General features: G+C 45.7%; 1 protein-coding gene across 2 annotated transcripts in view; it reads left to right on the top strand.

The window, feature by feature from the left end:
* Positions 1-14,814, top strand: part of NOC3L (NOC3 like DNA replication regulator) — a 61,799-nt gene that overhangs the window by 10,932 nt on the left and 36,053 nt on the right. The window contains exons 2-4 of one of the 2 annotated variants that reach the window (XM_075612817.1): positions 6,020-6,119; positions 10,557-10,764; positions 11,903-12,026. In XM_075612817.1, coding sequence (XP_075468932.1) covers positions 6,111-6,119; positions 10,557-10,764; positions 11,903-12,026 — 341 coding nt within the window. In that variant the 5' untranslated portion in view covers positions 6,020-6,110. Of the gene's footprint in view, positions 1-5,814; positions 6,120-10,556; positions 10,765-11,902; positions 12,027-14,814 lie in introns of both variants that reach the window. The other variant, XM_075612816.1, reaches the window with a different exon arrangement.

Genomic DNA, 14,814 nt, shown 5'->3' with positions numbered 1-14,814 from the left:
TTGAAAGCCAGCACTTTTTTTGTTATATAGTAAAGGTTGGTAAAACCAGCCGGGCCTGGGACTTAGATGGTAAGAGTTCTTGATTACCTCAGAAATCTCCTCTAGAGAGATAGGGACATTTAGGATCTTAATATTATCCTTGGTTCATTTTGGAAGGTTCCAAAGTTACATAGTAGATGAGGTTGAAAAAAAGACATGTCCATCAAGTTCAACCTATGCTAAAATGTAGACGGCAGATACTTTATCCTATATCCTTACTTACAGTATATTGATTCAAAAAACCCCAGTGACATCATCTAATGATCTCTCATAAGGGGGAAAAGCAATTCCTTCCTGACTCCAAGAATTGGCAATCAGATTACTCCCTGGATGAACATCCTTCCCATGGTTACTTATTTGGTATATCCCTGTATACCTTTCCCATCTAAAAAGATGTCCAACCTTTTTTTTTTTTAAAAGATATCTATTGTGGTTGCGCTTTTTGTTACCTCTCTTACTGCAGTTAATGTGCTCACTCTTCCAGCTATAAGCAGGAGAAAGCAATGGAGTGATTGACACAGAAATAATGATTAACTACTGTACAATTGATGAAAATGTGTTTATCCTCCATACGCTACATGTCTACTAAAGAAAAATGGGTTTTAGGTTGAAGTCGGGTCCCTCACACATACCACGTGGATGCACAGTGGCATTATACAGAGGGTGAGGGGAAAATGCCATTTCAAAGTATTTGTTTCTTAATTGAAAGTAATTCTACAAGTACACATGGATAAACCAGTCAACAACCAAGAATAAGAACTGTGGCTTTGAATGCTCTTTAAAATGAACTGTTCCTTCTAGAACACATTCAATTCCTTTGCAAAGTCGTCCATTACATGCGTTTGCTAATTAAAAAACCACAGGGGTCCTTTAATGAAGTTCATTTTAGATTGCAGAGCCGAGCGGAATATGTGCTTCAGATGCAAATCGCAGTGTGCAACCACAGCACGTTTTTCAGTGCATTTTGCAACTGAACTTAAACTGCTCTGTGGTCTTTAATTGACCCCCATCTGTCACAGTGTATGTATATGTATGTATATCTTTATATAGCGCCAACGGCTGTACTCAGCACTTTACTAGAGAGACAATACAGTACAGCGAATTATAGTAAAAAAGAAAAAGGTGATGTAGAATAGCGCTAATGAAAATAGATGACAATCAACAGACCCTATATGAGGGTGAACCCTTATGGGAAGCTAGGCAGCCTGATGGAAATCTGATGGTGCAATCAGAACATAGGAAAAAACAAAGAGAGATACCGGCGCCTAATAAGTCCAATTAGGTGGAGACCTGGAAATCCAGTAGAAATAATTCAAGTTCCAGAATGATAATCAGCAATCTCCCAGTCTTGAAGTGACCAGATGGAACTTCATTCATGGGGAGTGGAACATGAAACGAAAAAACAGAATTTAGTGCAACACAGCTATGATAATTCATACAGACATGAACTCACAGGACCTACTAACAACACAAACAGGACTAACAAACACAAAGGCAAAGCTGGAAATAAAAGTCAGTTTAATATAACTATAAAATATAAAATGTTGGACAATAATATCAGGAGATGCCGATCCGGTAGAGTAAAACCAGAGTATAACTCACAGGACGGCAGAAGGTTAAAAGCAATGAGCGCCAACCAGGCTGGTAAGGTCTGTCCTCCACGTGCAGAGAGTATGGATCACCGGCGTGTTCCTCCGTGTGTTGCGGTTCCCGAAACCGGAAGTGATGTCCCCGATGTACTTCTCCGTGTCCCGTGCTTGCCGGGACCGGTAGTGACGTCACCGGATGTAACGTCACAAATGAACGGGGCTGGCAAACGAACGGAGATGTTCACTCCTCTGCCACTCTGTACAGAACTGCAGCACTCTGCATTGAACCTTCTTCTCCTTAGAATGTCCAAACAATGTAAAAACAACCCTACGCGTTTCGTGCGCTTGCGCACACTTCCTCGGGATGATCGTCATCCGGTGACGTCACTACCGGTCCCTTGAAAAAGAACGCTGCGATGTTCGAAATGCATTGGATGGGTCTTTTGCCACATTAAAGTGCCCTTTTAATCATTTTTTTGTCCTGGGTTCTTCCTGCTCCGTTTGTGCTGGTGCGCCTTTTGGTCTCCCTTTTCCCTGTATTGCATTGAGTAGCTGCACAGCCTGCCTGCCTACCCTACCAGGATGTGAGTATTTGCATATTTTTCAGGGGAACCTGCCAATGAGACTGATGGTGAGTGGGTTGCACCACACACCACCTGTCTTCAGGAGGATAGTACCCATTATATGACACAATAGGTACTATATCAATTGTTAGTACCCTGGTACAGTGGTCTGGCTTATTATCATTTTGAGATATACCTGCATTTGAGAGCTTCAGCTATTTTCCAAATACAAAATACAGACAGAATACACACTTACTGAGGGGTCTGGGGCTGAAAACTAGCCTCAACTAGGGGCAGGGCGCCTGCTTCAGCAAAGGCTTACCGTGTCCCCTCCACGTCACTGGAATAAGCCTGGAACAAGTAACATTATTCCTCAGAACTGGTCCTCAGCTAGGCTAGCTTCCCTGGCACCTCAATGCCTAGTGCTCTGCTATTGTGAACAAAACACCTGGGAGAGCCAGCCGGCGCGTTACTGGGCCCAGTCCCAAGGTTACCTGTAAGTCTGCAAGACTGAGAGAGCGAGAGCTCTGACTGGGGCAGCCCCTTACATAGACTTCGGTGTCCTATGCCTAACATGGAACAGGGACTAATGGCCAATCAGAGCGTGGGAACTTTTCCCACTAGCCAATCAGAGCGGGGGCTCATCTGGCTGCTGATGTCAGGGGGGGAAGGGGGGGCGTGCCAAGCCGGATTGAAAAACCTAGTGGGTGGGAAATATGAATTAGCCAATGGGAAACGCGCCCACAAGCAGCATCTTCCCCCATCTAATGCATATCCCACCCGCTGGGCAGGCACCATTAGGTCTGGCAGTTACAAAGGGGCCCCAGAGGGGTGCCCCCTGTTCTCTGGACCTCCTTCCTCCTTTGAACTTCACTGTCTGTGCAGACATCCTGGCACCTACAGTATGTAGATGCCCAGGGTGACTGCATAGACATTTATACATACAGTATACATTATAAAACATACTTTAATAAAGTATAGACCTTGGGGAACCTTATACCTGTGAGGGAAATGGGTCTGGGATGCCTGGGCTCGAAAACCAGGATTCTGGGGGACACTGGAGAGCCCCGGTGTAATTCACTGCACGTACCGCAAATCACGCCAGCACGTCGGGGAGAATTCCTGGACCTCCGGTAACTTTGTCCCCCGAACTCCTGCGAACAAAAGGAATACATTTTGACCCAAATATCCAACCTAAAACTTACACTCCCAAAGTTTCATGTTTCTGGGACAAGGGGGAACAGGTAAAACCCACAACCAGGTCAGGTTTTTTCTATACTTTACATGGGACTTCCATAAACCTCCCCGTCTTCAGCTACAGACGGGTACCCGCAAATCATACACTATTTGCGGGTAACATAACAGTACTACCGGCTACCCCGGTCAGCAACACTTAATACACTTTTCAACCCTAATTGCTCCCTAATATCCCCCCTTAATCTCCTGCTCCCACAGTCCCTGACTTGCAGCTATGTCCTAACAGGGATCCTAACTACACCTGGCATTCCCAGCTTACATTCCTGCAGGGGACTGTAAAATGGGAACAGAAAGGCAGGAGAATACATTAGGGCACACAACTAGACCCAAGAGCTGACACTTCAGCCCTTGACCTGCGGTTTCTAGGGGCAGCCAGCCGGACGTGACCTTTATTAATGAAGGCCGGCTACCCCTTACCATCACAGGTTACTATTATTATTGTTTATTTGTAAAGTGCCAACATATTCCGCAGCGCGGTACAATGGTGGTACAGATTGATGTATATTACATGAGCAGAGTTACATACCAAATAAGGTCAAACAAGCGCAAACATACAGACATAATGAGGGTGCTACACGTGAGAGCTTACACTCTACACGGAATGAGGGTGCTACACGTGAGAGCTTACACTCTACACGGAATGAGGGACAATGAAAAGTACAACAAGTAAAGTGGATGCTCGTTGTGGGATGGATTATGTCTCAGGGTGGAGTATGGTCCTGCCGTATAGCTGACCCCATTAAGGTTTGGAGGTGTGGATATTAAGGGGGGGTTAGATAACGTGGAGATTGGACTAGCCATATAACTGGTCCCAGTATGGTTGGGGGAGGGGTGGGATAGTCGGGGTATGCCAGATAGGCTTCCTTGAAAAGGTGAGTTTTCAGAGAGTTTATAAATGTTTGCAAGTGGGTGCATGATAGTGAATTCCAGAGAGAGGGGGCAGCAAGAGAAGTCTTGTAGGCGGGAGTGAGATTAAATAATAAAGAGGAAAGGTGGATATCATGGGCAGAACATAGGGGGCATTTGTGGATGATATGTAAGGGGGGAACAGCATTGTTGAGAGCGTTGTAAGTCATATTTGATCCTAGTGAATATGGGAAGCAGTGTAGGGATTTGCATAGTGGAGGAGCAGTGAGTGAGGTAGGTTAGTCTGGCAGTAGCATTTTGGATTGACTGTAGTTAGGACACGCGGACCAGGGGAATGCTAGCTAGGAGAAGGTTGCAAGTCAACGCGGGACAAGATGAGTCCGTGAATTCGGATTTTCATTGGGGTATTTTAGATAATAATTATCACAATAATAATGTGAGGGAATAGGATCAAGGGGGCAGGTTGTAGGATGAGATGAGGGAGACGAGCACGGAGACATAACCCTCATTCAAAGGTGAAAATAAGCTGAGGGTGGATTTAGGTGTGCAAGGAGATGTAGGTTGGGGCATGTGGAGTCTGACATGAAAAGATGACGTGTCTGATTGACTTAATCTTGTCTTTGAAGTAGGTAGCAAGGTCTTGGGCCATGAGGGTAGAAGGTGGTGCAGGTACAGTTGGGCAGAGAAGAGAGTTAAAAGTGGAGAATAGACATTGACGGTTAGAGGATAGAGTTAGTATGAGTGAAGAATAGTAGATTTATCTTGGCAAGGGAAAGTGCAGCGTTGTAAGAGGAGATTATACATTTATAGCGGAGGAAATCGGCTTAAGAGCGTGATTTCCGCCATTAACATTCAGCAGTGCGTGATCACTTTTAGAGGTAGCGGGTAAAGTGTGTGTGCCGTGGTTGTGGCTTCAATTGTCGGGGCGACGTGGTGGCAGGAGCTGTCTTGTCTGATGAAAGTGTACTGTCTTATATTTGCTGTCTTCCTTTTTACTTGCTATGCCAATAAAAGGGATCTGTGGAAGATCAATCTGCTGTCTTCCTTTTTTACTTACTTATATTAGATTCACTTCTACATGCACGGAATAAACAACCTTTTTTTCTTATTGCGTTTGGACACATCTGATTGTACCCCCACGGTGAGCTGTGAACCGCCCAAACCAACACTTTCTTATTTACTAAATCCCACTGACATGTTGCAAAGCGTTTTTACTTCTCTGCATATCATCATGAGTAAATGGTCTTGCTTCTCTGAAATATGACTTCTTTCTAATCGTCTCTAATTATATATATCAGAAACAGTGGACAGTTGAGCTTTTAATTGTATGATTGTGCAATAAGTCTGCAAAACTGCTCCAATGATCTGTAGGTTATTATATGCAAAGTTCAATTAGACCCTTTGAATCTTCCTTGCAATGAAATTGTCACACACTATTTTGGTATATAACTAGGCTCCCAATACACCCCTGTGAAATCCACAACTCATTATTTTCAAAGATATGCCAACAGCGCCCCCTAGCAGGCTACTCAATGAACAGACACGTGAAGTTCCAGTCCGCCGCCCCTATGTGGCGCCCTCCGCCCGAGCCCCTGCTGAGGTCAGCCCGGCTGGTCTTGCCTGGATTCATAGAGTCGCGTTTCCTGTTACCCCACGTGTGTGCCAGGCAGAGCAAGCTGTCTGCCTATTGCTGCTGTTTTACAGGTGTTGGGGTTCGGAATCCGGGAGGCACCCCCCAATAGCTGCTCGGCCCTGTTGAAGTCTGCGCTGAGGTTGCTTGCGCCTATTCTGCACCATGAAGCCGGTGAGTTTGCTGCTCATGAGAGGTTAGGGATATTTAACCCCTCTGGTGTTGTTTCCCCTCTGGCATGTAAGGGGCTAATAATCCCTCCCATATCTAATTGTGCTGTATTCAGTCCCAGGTATTTCTAGCAGCTCCTGTGTTGGAGAAACCCCCGCCAGTGCTGTGTGTAATATGTTTGTCCACATCCCAATATTAAGTCAATACAAGGAAAGGTTATGATAAATATTAATATTTATCATGCCCTTGTCATAGTACAAGCTGGGTAAAGGGACAGGGTAAGAGGAAGATTAATGTTTAATGTTCCATGGATACAATATATAAAAATAAAATAAACATACTTGTCTAATTTTTATTTTATTAGCTTACAAAAAAAAGGTGATTCATCAATTGGGTTTAGCCTAATACTTTTTGGGTTCAGTGTAATTATACATCAGTGGACATTTAGTTTGTAATTACCCACGGGTAAAAGCACAAAAATACATTGAGATGGTGTTGTAGCTCACTTCTTACAGTTTCATTTGGTCAGCATGTACAGGTAGTCCTCGCTATCCAACGTTTCACTTTACAACGAATGGCATATCCAGCGCTTTACAATGCAACCCTTCGGGCCATTTTTTGACACCGGAATGCATTATCCGACGCCTGAATGCGTTATCCAACGCTCACCGCCACTGATTAACATGGGACTCACTTAGTGGTTTCGCTATCCAACGCTACTCCCAGAACGGATTCCGTAGGATAACCGAGTACTGCCTGTATGCCTAAGGCTGAGTCCATAGAAGGGCCGATAGCACTGAGCTGTGCGGACGCTCCGCGATGAGCCCCGTTATCCTCAATGAGGATGTCTTGAGAGGGGGCTTCCGCGAGCGTCTGCAGGCGTGCTGAGGCGCAGGGATTTTCAGCCGACATCAGAAATTGTATCAGAGCGCGCTGTCGGCTGAAACACCCAATCGGAGCGAAGCAGCCTCACGATGTCGGTGCCGTGACGTTGGCGGTTCGCGGGCTATTGGCCCCATGACGTCAGTGCTCCGCCTCCCGATCGCGCACCCTGGCTCGCCTGCAAGTCCATACAATCGCCCCTGATTGAGCAGGCGAGCCTCAGCGTAAGCACGGAGGAGAACTGTCAATGCCTTCTATGGACGCAGCCTAAAGAGACCAATACTACCAAATTGTTGCAGTGAATTTCACAAGCAGTAATACCGTGGTGCGTACTATGACACCACGTTCATCATTGAATTTGAAGATATTTTGTACACTTACCAATTCAAGGCCGTTTAAAACGTGACCCTAAACCTGAAGGGTACTCCATATTAAACACAATGTACAGTTGGACAAATTAAAGTTGTGCTTCCATGTAGGTACTGTGGCATTAGCGATGACAGTGAATGGGGAATAAAGGAGACCTGGCGCTCAATGACAATTAGTCCATGGAACGAAAAAGTCCATAAAAGTTACCCCCCTTGATAGTCCAAAATCTTGAACAGTTGGAGTGGAGGTGGTCTTGACTGGCCAAATAAGGATGTTCCCCCTGCAAGAGGTTAGAAAGGACACACCATAGCGCAGTACATCAAAACTTTACACATAACCAAATGGACCATGCATAATGCCTACTTACAGGAGATCTCTTGTTAAGATGTGGTTGAGAGAATCTGTGCTTTGTCCTCTTCTACTGCTGACACAAATCCCACGTGTGGCTCCTCACACAAATCCCACGTGTGGCTCCTCACACAAATCCCACGTGTGGCTCCTCACACAAATCCCACGTGTGACTCCTCAATCTCCTGCGCCCCCGGTGCTTTTCGGACTCACAACTGTAAATGGCCCCAATGTGGAGAGAGAAGGAAGCAGAGATGGTGTAGACTGCACAACAATTTATTAAAACGCTGGCTAACCTAAGCCAAATAAACACTCACATGCTGGATGTGATTAAAATCAATACTAGGATGCCGTCCGCAACTTGCGCAGGAGTCTTTAACCCTACCGCCCAACCACAGCGGTGACGCGATCCCTCAGTAGCTGCTAGCACACTCACGCTCCTGCTGCCTGCTCCTTGCTGCCGACCGCGGTGTGTTCCGGTGTGTTCAGGCGCTTGGCTGGGTGACGTCACACTCTATGCGCCGCCTGTGTAGCTGGAGACTCCCCTGCCGACGGATCCTCTAAGCTCCTCACACCCCAACGCGTTTCGAGACGACGTCACTTCCTTTGCGAAAGTGACGTCACCCAGCCAAGCGCCGGAACACACTGCGGTCGGCAGCAAGGAGCAGGCAGCAGGAGCGTGAGTGTACTAGCAGCTACTGAGGGATCGCGTCACCACTGTGGTTGGGCGGTAGGGTTAAAGACTCCTGCGCAACGTGCGGACGGCATCCTAGTATTGATTTTAATCACATCCAGCATGTGAGTGTTTATTTGGCTTAGGTTAGCCAGTGTTTTAATAAATTGTTGTGCAGTCTACACCATCTCTGCTTCCTTCTCTCTCCACATTGGGGCCATTTACGGTTGTGAGTCCGAAAAGCACTGGGGGCGCAGGAGATTGAGGAGCCACACGTGGGATTTGTGTGAGGAGCCACACGTGGGATTTGTGTGAGGAGCCACACGTGGGATTTGTGTGAGGAGCCACACGTGGGATTTGTGTCAGCAGTAGAAGAGGACAAAGCACAGATTATCTCAACCACATCTTAACAAGAGATCTCCTGTAAGTAGGCATTATGCATGGCCCATTTGGTTGTGTGTAAAGTTTTGATGTACTGCGCTGTGGTGTGTCCTTTCTAACCTCTTGCAGGGGGAACATCCTTATTTGGCCAGTCAAGACCACCTCCACTCCAACTGTTCAAGATTTTGGACTATCAAGGGGGGTAACTTTTATGGACTTTTTCGTTCCATGGAGTAATTGGCATTGAGCGCCAGGTCTCCTTTATTCCCCATTCACTGTCATGTATGCGAGTTGATGAGATACTTGTATTGTGGGACACCTTAGGCAGCTCTGGTTTATATATTTTATATTTCACATTCGCACTTGTACTCAAAAAATTAGTTTGTTACTCACACATTGGTTCTTGTGCACATTCATTCATTATTGTTGGATTTTAGGTTAAGAGCTATTTAGCTTAGGGTGATATAGCCACTTCTTTCTTTGTATTAGCGATGTCAGAGAGACTGCAGTGTATTGAGATTTCCTAGTAACTCCTTTTAGAGCTCTAGTTTGTGTGGGGAGCAACCCCGATGTTACAGAACTAAAAGTATCTCAGTGCTGAGGAAAAAGTAATGATTGTGCCTTATGTACTGTACAATCATGTTTTATAACACGCAGTCCTTGCCATGCAGAGATGACATTTTCTGATCTTTTTTTTATTTTTTATAAAAACACTCTGGAGGTAGAATTCAATATGATAATTACAATACAAATAAATGTACATGTATTGATTGCCAATAGTATAGTACCAGAGCTGTAAGTATGGAAATATATATTCAAGTTAGTAACCCAACCATTGTTTAGGTTAAATCAGAATTATAATGTATATTTAGAAGTAAATTAACATACAAATGCTTGCGACGGGGAGATAAAGTAACTTGCCAAAGCAACAATATTGCACAGTTGATACTTTTATCATTTAAACATGCCTCTTATCTCCATTTTATGTTTCATGTCATTTTTTATTGGCTCACAGATGGAGCAGACGTTTTAACCCCTGTTAAAGTGCAACATAACTTACATTTGGTGTTATCTCCTTAACCATTGTTTTCAATAGAGCTTCTGTTGAATAATGAGCTAGCGTTAACGCAATGCATTGTGTTAAGAGGTGTGTTAATGCCTGCTACATCTGTACATATATTATATCTAAAAATGTGGAAAGGATGTAGCTGGCCGTTGAATATTTCTTGTTCAACCTGCTGACCTACACTGGGAGACGGGTGCAGAACAGCCTTGTTCATTTATTTCAGGAGTGACCAACTCGAGTCCTCAATGGCCACCAACAGGTCAGGTTTTAAGGATATCCCTGCTTCAGCACAGGTGGCTCAATCGAAGACTGAGCCTCTGATTTGAGCCACCTGTACTGAAGCAGGGATATCCTTAAAACCTGACCTGTTGGTGGCACTTGAGGACTAGTTGGTCAGTCCTGGGTTATGAGAAGCAGGGAACAACCTCCTCGTACAGTAAAAATAATAAATGTATGAGAGGCACAAATATTACTCAGGGGACAAAGGCTGTTAACAGCTGTTCGGAAAATAATTAGTCCTTATCTGCAGACACTTTCTGTGTTTGTGCAATTAAACGGAGTAATGTTCTAGGGTTGTGAGCCAAATATATACAGTGCTTCACTATATCATTATGATATTTAATTGGCTGTATGCAGTCAGCTCTATATATTGTTGTAATCTGACCTTTTTCATGGAGATAATGTTCACCTTCTCTTGCCCCCTGACTCTCGGTCCTTCCAGAGAAGGAATCGCAAGCAAGCCCCGAGCTTCCGCAAGCTGCTGAAAACCAGCAAGCTAAAACTCGATAACAAGCTAAAGAACAAGCAGTATAAACAAGAGAGCACTGCGAAGAAGTACCGGAAAGACCAAAGGAAGCTGCGTGAAGCCGTGCGCGATATCGGCTCCAGAACGCCAGTGCCACTCGATAGATGCAAGAAGAAGCAGCCAGGTACTCTCAGGATCAGATGCTTTCAATGCATGGTAGACATTACAAAACATAGTGGTATTCAATTGCTAAATACCCTATTCCGATCCCATACTCCTTCATGTAATGCACTAGGCAGGAGCACTGAGTCCATGGAATAGTGGTGAGGAACCCAAGAGACCTGCCCAGTGTTATCATTTGTATGTCACCACCCAGAATCCTTTACTTCAGGTTGACTGCTGTATGAAGTGACAATAGGGTGAAAGGAAGCAGAGTAGGAAACATACTGTATGGAGACATTCAGATGGACTCGACTGCTCTCTATCTTTTGAAGCACATGACTCATAATCGCTCTTCTCTTTAAAGCTGCAATCCATGCCACTCAGTGTGTGTGTGTGTGTGTGTGTGTGTGTGTGTGTGTGTGTGTGTACTGTATATCGATCTATCATTTGAGGGGGGGATCTTTTGGAGACCACGGTACACCATGGCATATATCGTGGCATATACCATTGCAGCTTCCTAATGGGTGACCTAGCAGTCTTCGTCTTCCTTCTCCTCCTCATATCGCGGCAACTGGAGATATATATATATCTCAACCCCGTTACAACGCGAATCCACTTACAGCGCGGTGCAAGCGCGGCTCCCAATTTTCGTATTTAAGAATACTTTACAACACGATTATTGGTATCTTAAATACTTTATTGTACAATGCATCCAATTGCACATTATTTCTAACGCGATCCGCTTATAAAGCAATGTGATTCTTTGGACCCCAAGCACAGCGTTATAAGGGGGTTGAGATATATATCACACACACACACACACTGTATAGTGATATTAATTAGTGCCATATATATATATTCAGTTTCAGAATTCTTAAATATATTTCCACAGTCTTGGAGTTGTGATATTTAGTTATTTATATTGACTTATTTGTTACCTGGTCATATTGTCTCTCTGGATAAAGTGTTATGGGTAAAAGTGTAATGTATAAGAAATCGGTAAATAATTATTTGTCCAAGCTACTCTGCTCATGAGTTACCCTGTACCAACTCTGAATACAAACACGCTTCCTTTTGAGGTCTGGTTTGCAAGATGAGTTCAGTACGTTGCTCAAGTAATTTTTTTTTATTTTCCCATACTTTTTTTTTTGGTGTCCCAGTTATTGAAGAGCATGACGTGGAAGAAGATTCTCTACCCTTGGACATGATGGATGAAGATGACCTGCAGCTGATGAGGGAAATGGCTCAAAGAGCATCATTTCTAACTAGAGACCTTTCTTCGAGGTGAATATTTGTTACATTCACATGTCGTTCTGTTAAGACTGGAAGCCGGGGAAGAGAAAGTGCCAACGTTTTCCCACGTTGAATATATTCCCAAAATGATGATAACATATTTATCACGATAAATATTTGGGTTGAAACCAAATTATTAATTTGATTTGAAAAATAGTTTCAGAATAATTGGTAAAATAAAACCTAATATCTTCCCAATTATATAAATGATGAAAAATAAACACAACGCCCTCACTGCCCCTTATTCCTGAATATCAGAGAGTAGAGCTGGGAGTGATGGGACAGGGGTCTCTATGGGTGGAGGTGTGAGAGAGGGGGGTTCGGATCCTGTTTACATTGGCAGTTCTGCCTTCTTTGACGCTTGTGTTTTAAACTGCATGTCACTAGATCTGTCCTTAAAATGTCCATGACACCAAAGGATGACTTACACTAATATCACGATAATAAAGTTTTAAAATATTAACTTAATATTATATCAACATTAATTATAATTGACATCGCCTGCGGTGTCATTCACTCGGGGTGAGCGCCGTAACACTCGCTGTGTTGATCCGGAAGCGGCGCCGTAACACTCGCTGTGTTGATCCGGAAGCGGCGCCGTAACACTCGCTGTGTTGATCCGGAAGCGGCGCCGTAACACTCGCTGTGTTGATCCGGAAGCGGCGCTGTAACACTCGCTGTGTTGATCCGGAAGCGGCGCCGTAACACTCGCTGTGTTGATCCGGAAGCGGCGCTGTAACACTCGCTGTGTTGATCCGGAAGCGGCGCCGTAACACTCGCTGTGTTGATCCGGAAGCGGCGCCGTAACACTCGCTGTGTTGATCCGGAAGCGGCGCCGTAACACTCGCTGTGTTGATCCGGAAGCGGCGCCGTAACACTCGCTGTGTTGATCCGGAAGCGGCGCCGTAACACTCGCTGTGTTGATCCGGAAGCGGCGCTGTAACACTCGCTGTATTGATCCGGAAGCGGCGCTGTAACACTCGCTGTGTTGATCCGGAAGCGGCGCTGTAACACTCGCTGTGTTGATCCGGAAGCGGCGCTGTAACACTCGCTGTGTTGATCCGGAAGCGGCGCCGTAACACTCGCTGTGTTGATCCGGAAGCGGCGCCGTAACACTCGCTGTGTTGATCCGGAAGCGGCGCCGTAACACTCGCTGTGTTGATCCGGAAGCGGCGCCGTAACACTCGCTGTGTTGATCTGGAAGCGGCGCCGTAACACTCGCTGTGTTGATCCGGAAGCGGCGCCGTAACACTCGCTGTGTTGATCCGGAAGCGGTGCTGTAACACTCGCTGTGTTGATCCGGAAGCGGCGCCGTAACACTCGCTGTGTTGATCTGGAAGCGGCGCCGTAACACTCGCTGTGTTGATCCGGAAGCGGCGCTGTAACACTCGCTGTGTTGATCCGGAAGCGGCGCCGTAACACTCGCTGTGTTGATCCGGAAGCGGCGCCGTAACACTCGCTGTGTTGATCCGGAAGCGGCGCTGTAACACTCGCTGTGTTGATCCGGAAGCGGCGCCGTAACACTCGCTGTGTTGATCCGGAAGCGGCGCCGTAACACTCGCTGTGTTGATCCGGAAGCGGCGCCGTAACACTCGCTGTGTTGATCCGGAAGCGGCGCTGTAACACTCGCTGTGTTGATCCGGAAGCGGCGCCGTAACACTCGCTGTGTTGATCCGGAAGCGGCGCTGTAACATTCGCTGTGTTGATCCGGAAGCGGCGCCGTAACACTCGCTGTGTTGATCCGGAAGCGGCGCTGTAACACTCGCTGTGTTGATCCGGAAGCGGCGCTGTAACACTCGCTGTGTTGATCCGGAAGCGGCGCTGTAACACTCGCTGTGTTGATCCGGAAGCGGCGCCGTAACACTCGCTGTGTCAGTCGGACGCGGCAACAGCCGTGATCAAGAAACGGGGAGGTTGGTATTCTGTAGCGCTCGCTCTGTGTGACGGCGTTAGGGTGCTCTCTCTGAGTGGATAACACTGCGGGTGATGTTGATTATGGACAATGTCTCATATGCTCATGTACACTTTATTTCTCTGCCTCTCTGCAGTTGTCTCCAACATCCGTTGACTCCGCGAACTGCATATATAACAAAATAGTGATAGGACAATAAATATCCGACAGCTATTAGCCAAGTGCAGGGTGCAAACAAGGAACAAAAGAAGGACCTGATTTCCTCCTAGTCAATTAATAAAATATTAATAATAAAATATTAATAATAGTTCCAGCACTCACTGGCTACTAAGACAAATCTCAAAGCGGGATAAATGCCAAATGAAAAAATATTTCATGCAAGCACAAGGTAAACGTATACATGGAGCCGTGCGACACTAGCAAGACGATATAGCACAAAAACGCAAAACACAGGTAGCATAGGGACATACCCCAGGGATAGGGAGTGGGAAAACAAGGGTAGGTGCGGGATAAAAAAGGGGAAAGGGGGGGCAACATAAGGTACTTCCCTTACCCCTGTACCCCCAAATATATTGAGCAGAGCCCCTAATGCACAGAACAACCGATGTCCTTCTAAGCAATAAGTGCTAGGAAAATATGATCCAGTAGTAGCAAAAGACCGTAAGTAAATGAGTAAGATGGTTCAAAATCAAACTGCAAGGCTTCTGACGGCAACCGTGATGCATATCACTCTCTTCTGCTGAAAGGGGCTGCTGTATTTGTAGGTACAGGGGTAAGGGAGTACCTTATGTCCTCTTAGGACATGAGGGAACGGGCTGAAGGAAGGGGTTTTCCCCAGAAACGTTGCCCCCCCCTTATTTATCCCCT

The sequence above is a fragment of the Ascaphus truei genome, chromosome 8, assembly GCF_040206685.1.
Source record: "Ascaphus truei isolate aAscTru1 chromosome 8, aAscTru1.hap1, whole genome shotgun sequence".
NCBI lineage: Eukaryota > Metazoa > Chordata > Amphibia > Anura > Ascaphidae > Ascaphus > Ascaphus truei.
This window is presented reverse-complemented; position numbering and strand designations above follow the sequence as displayed.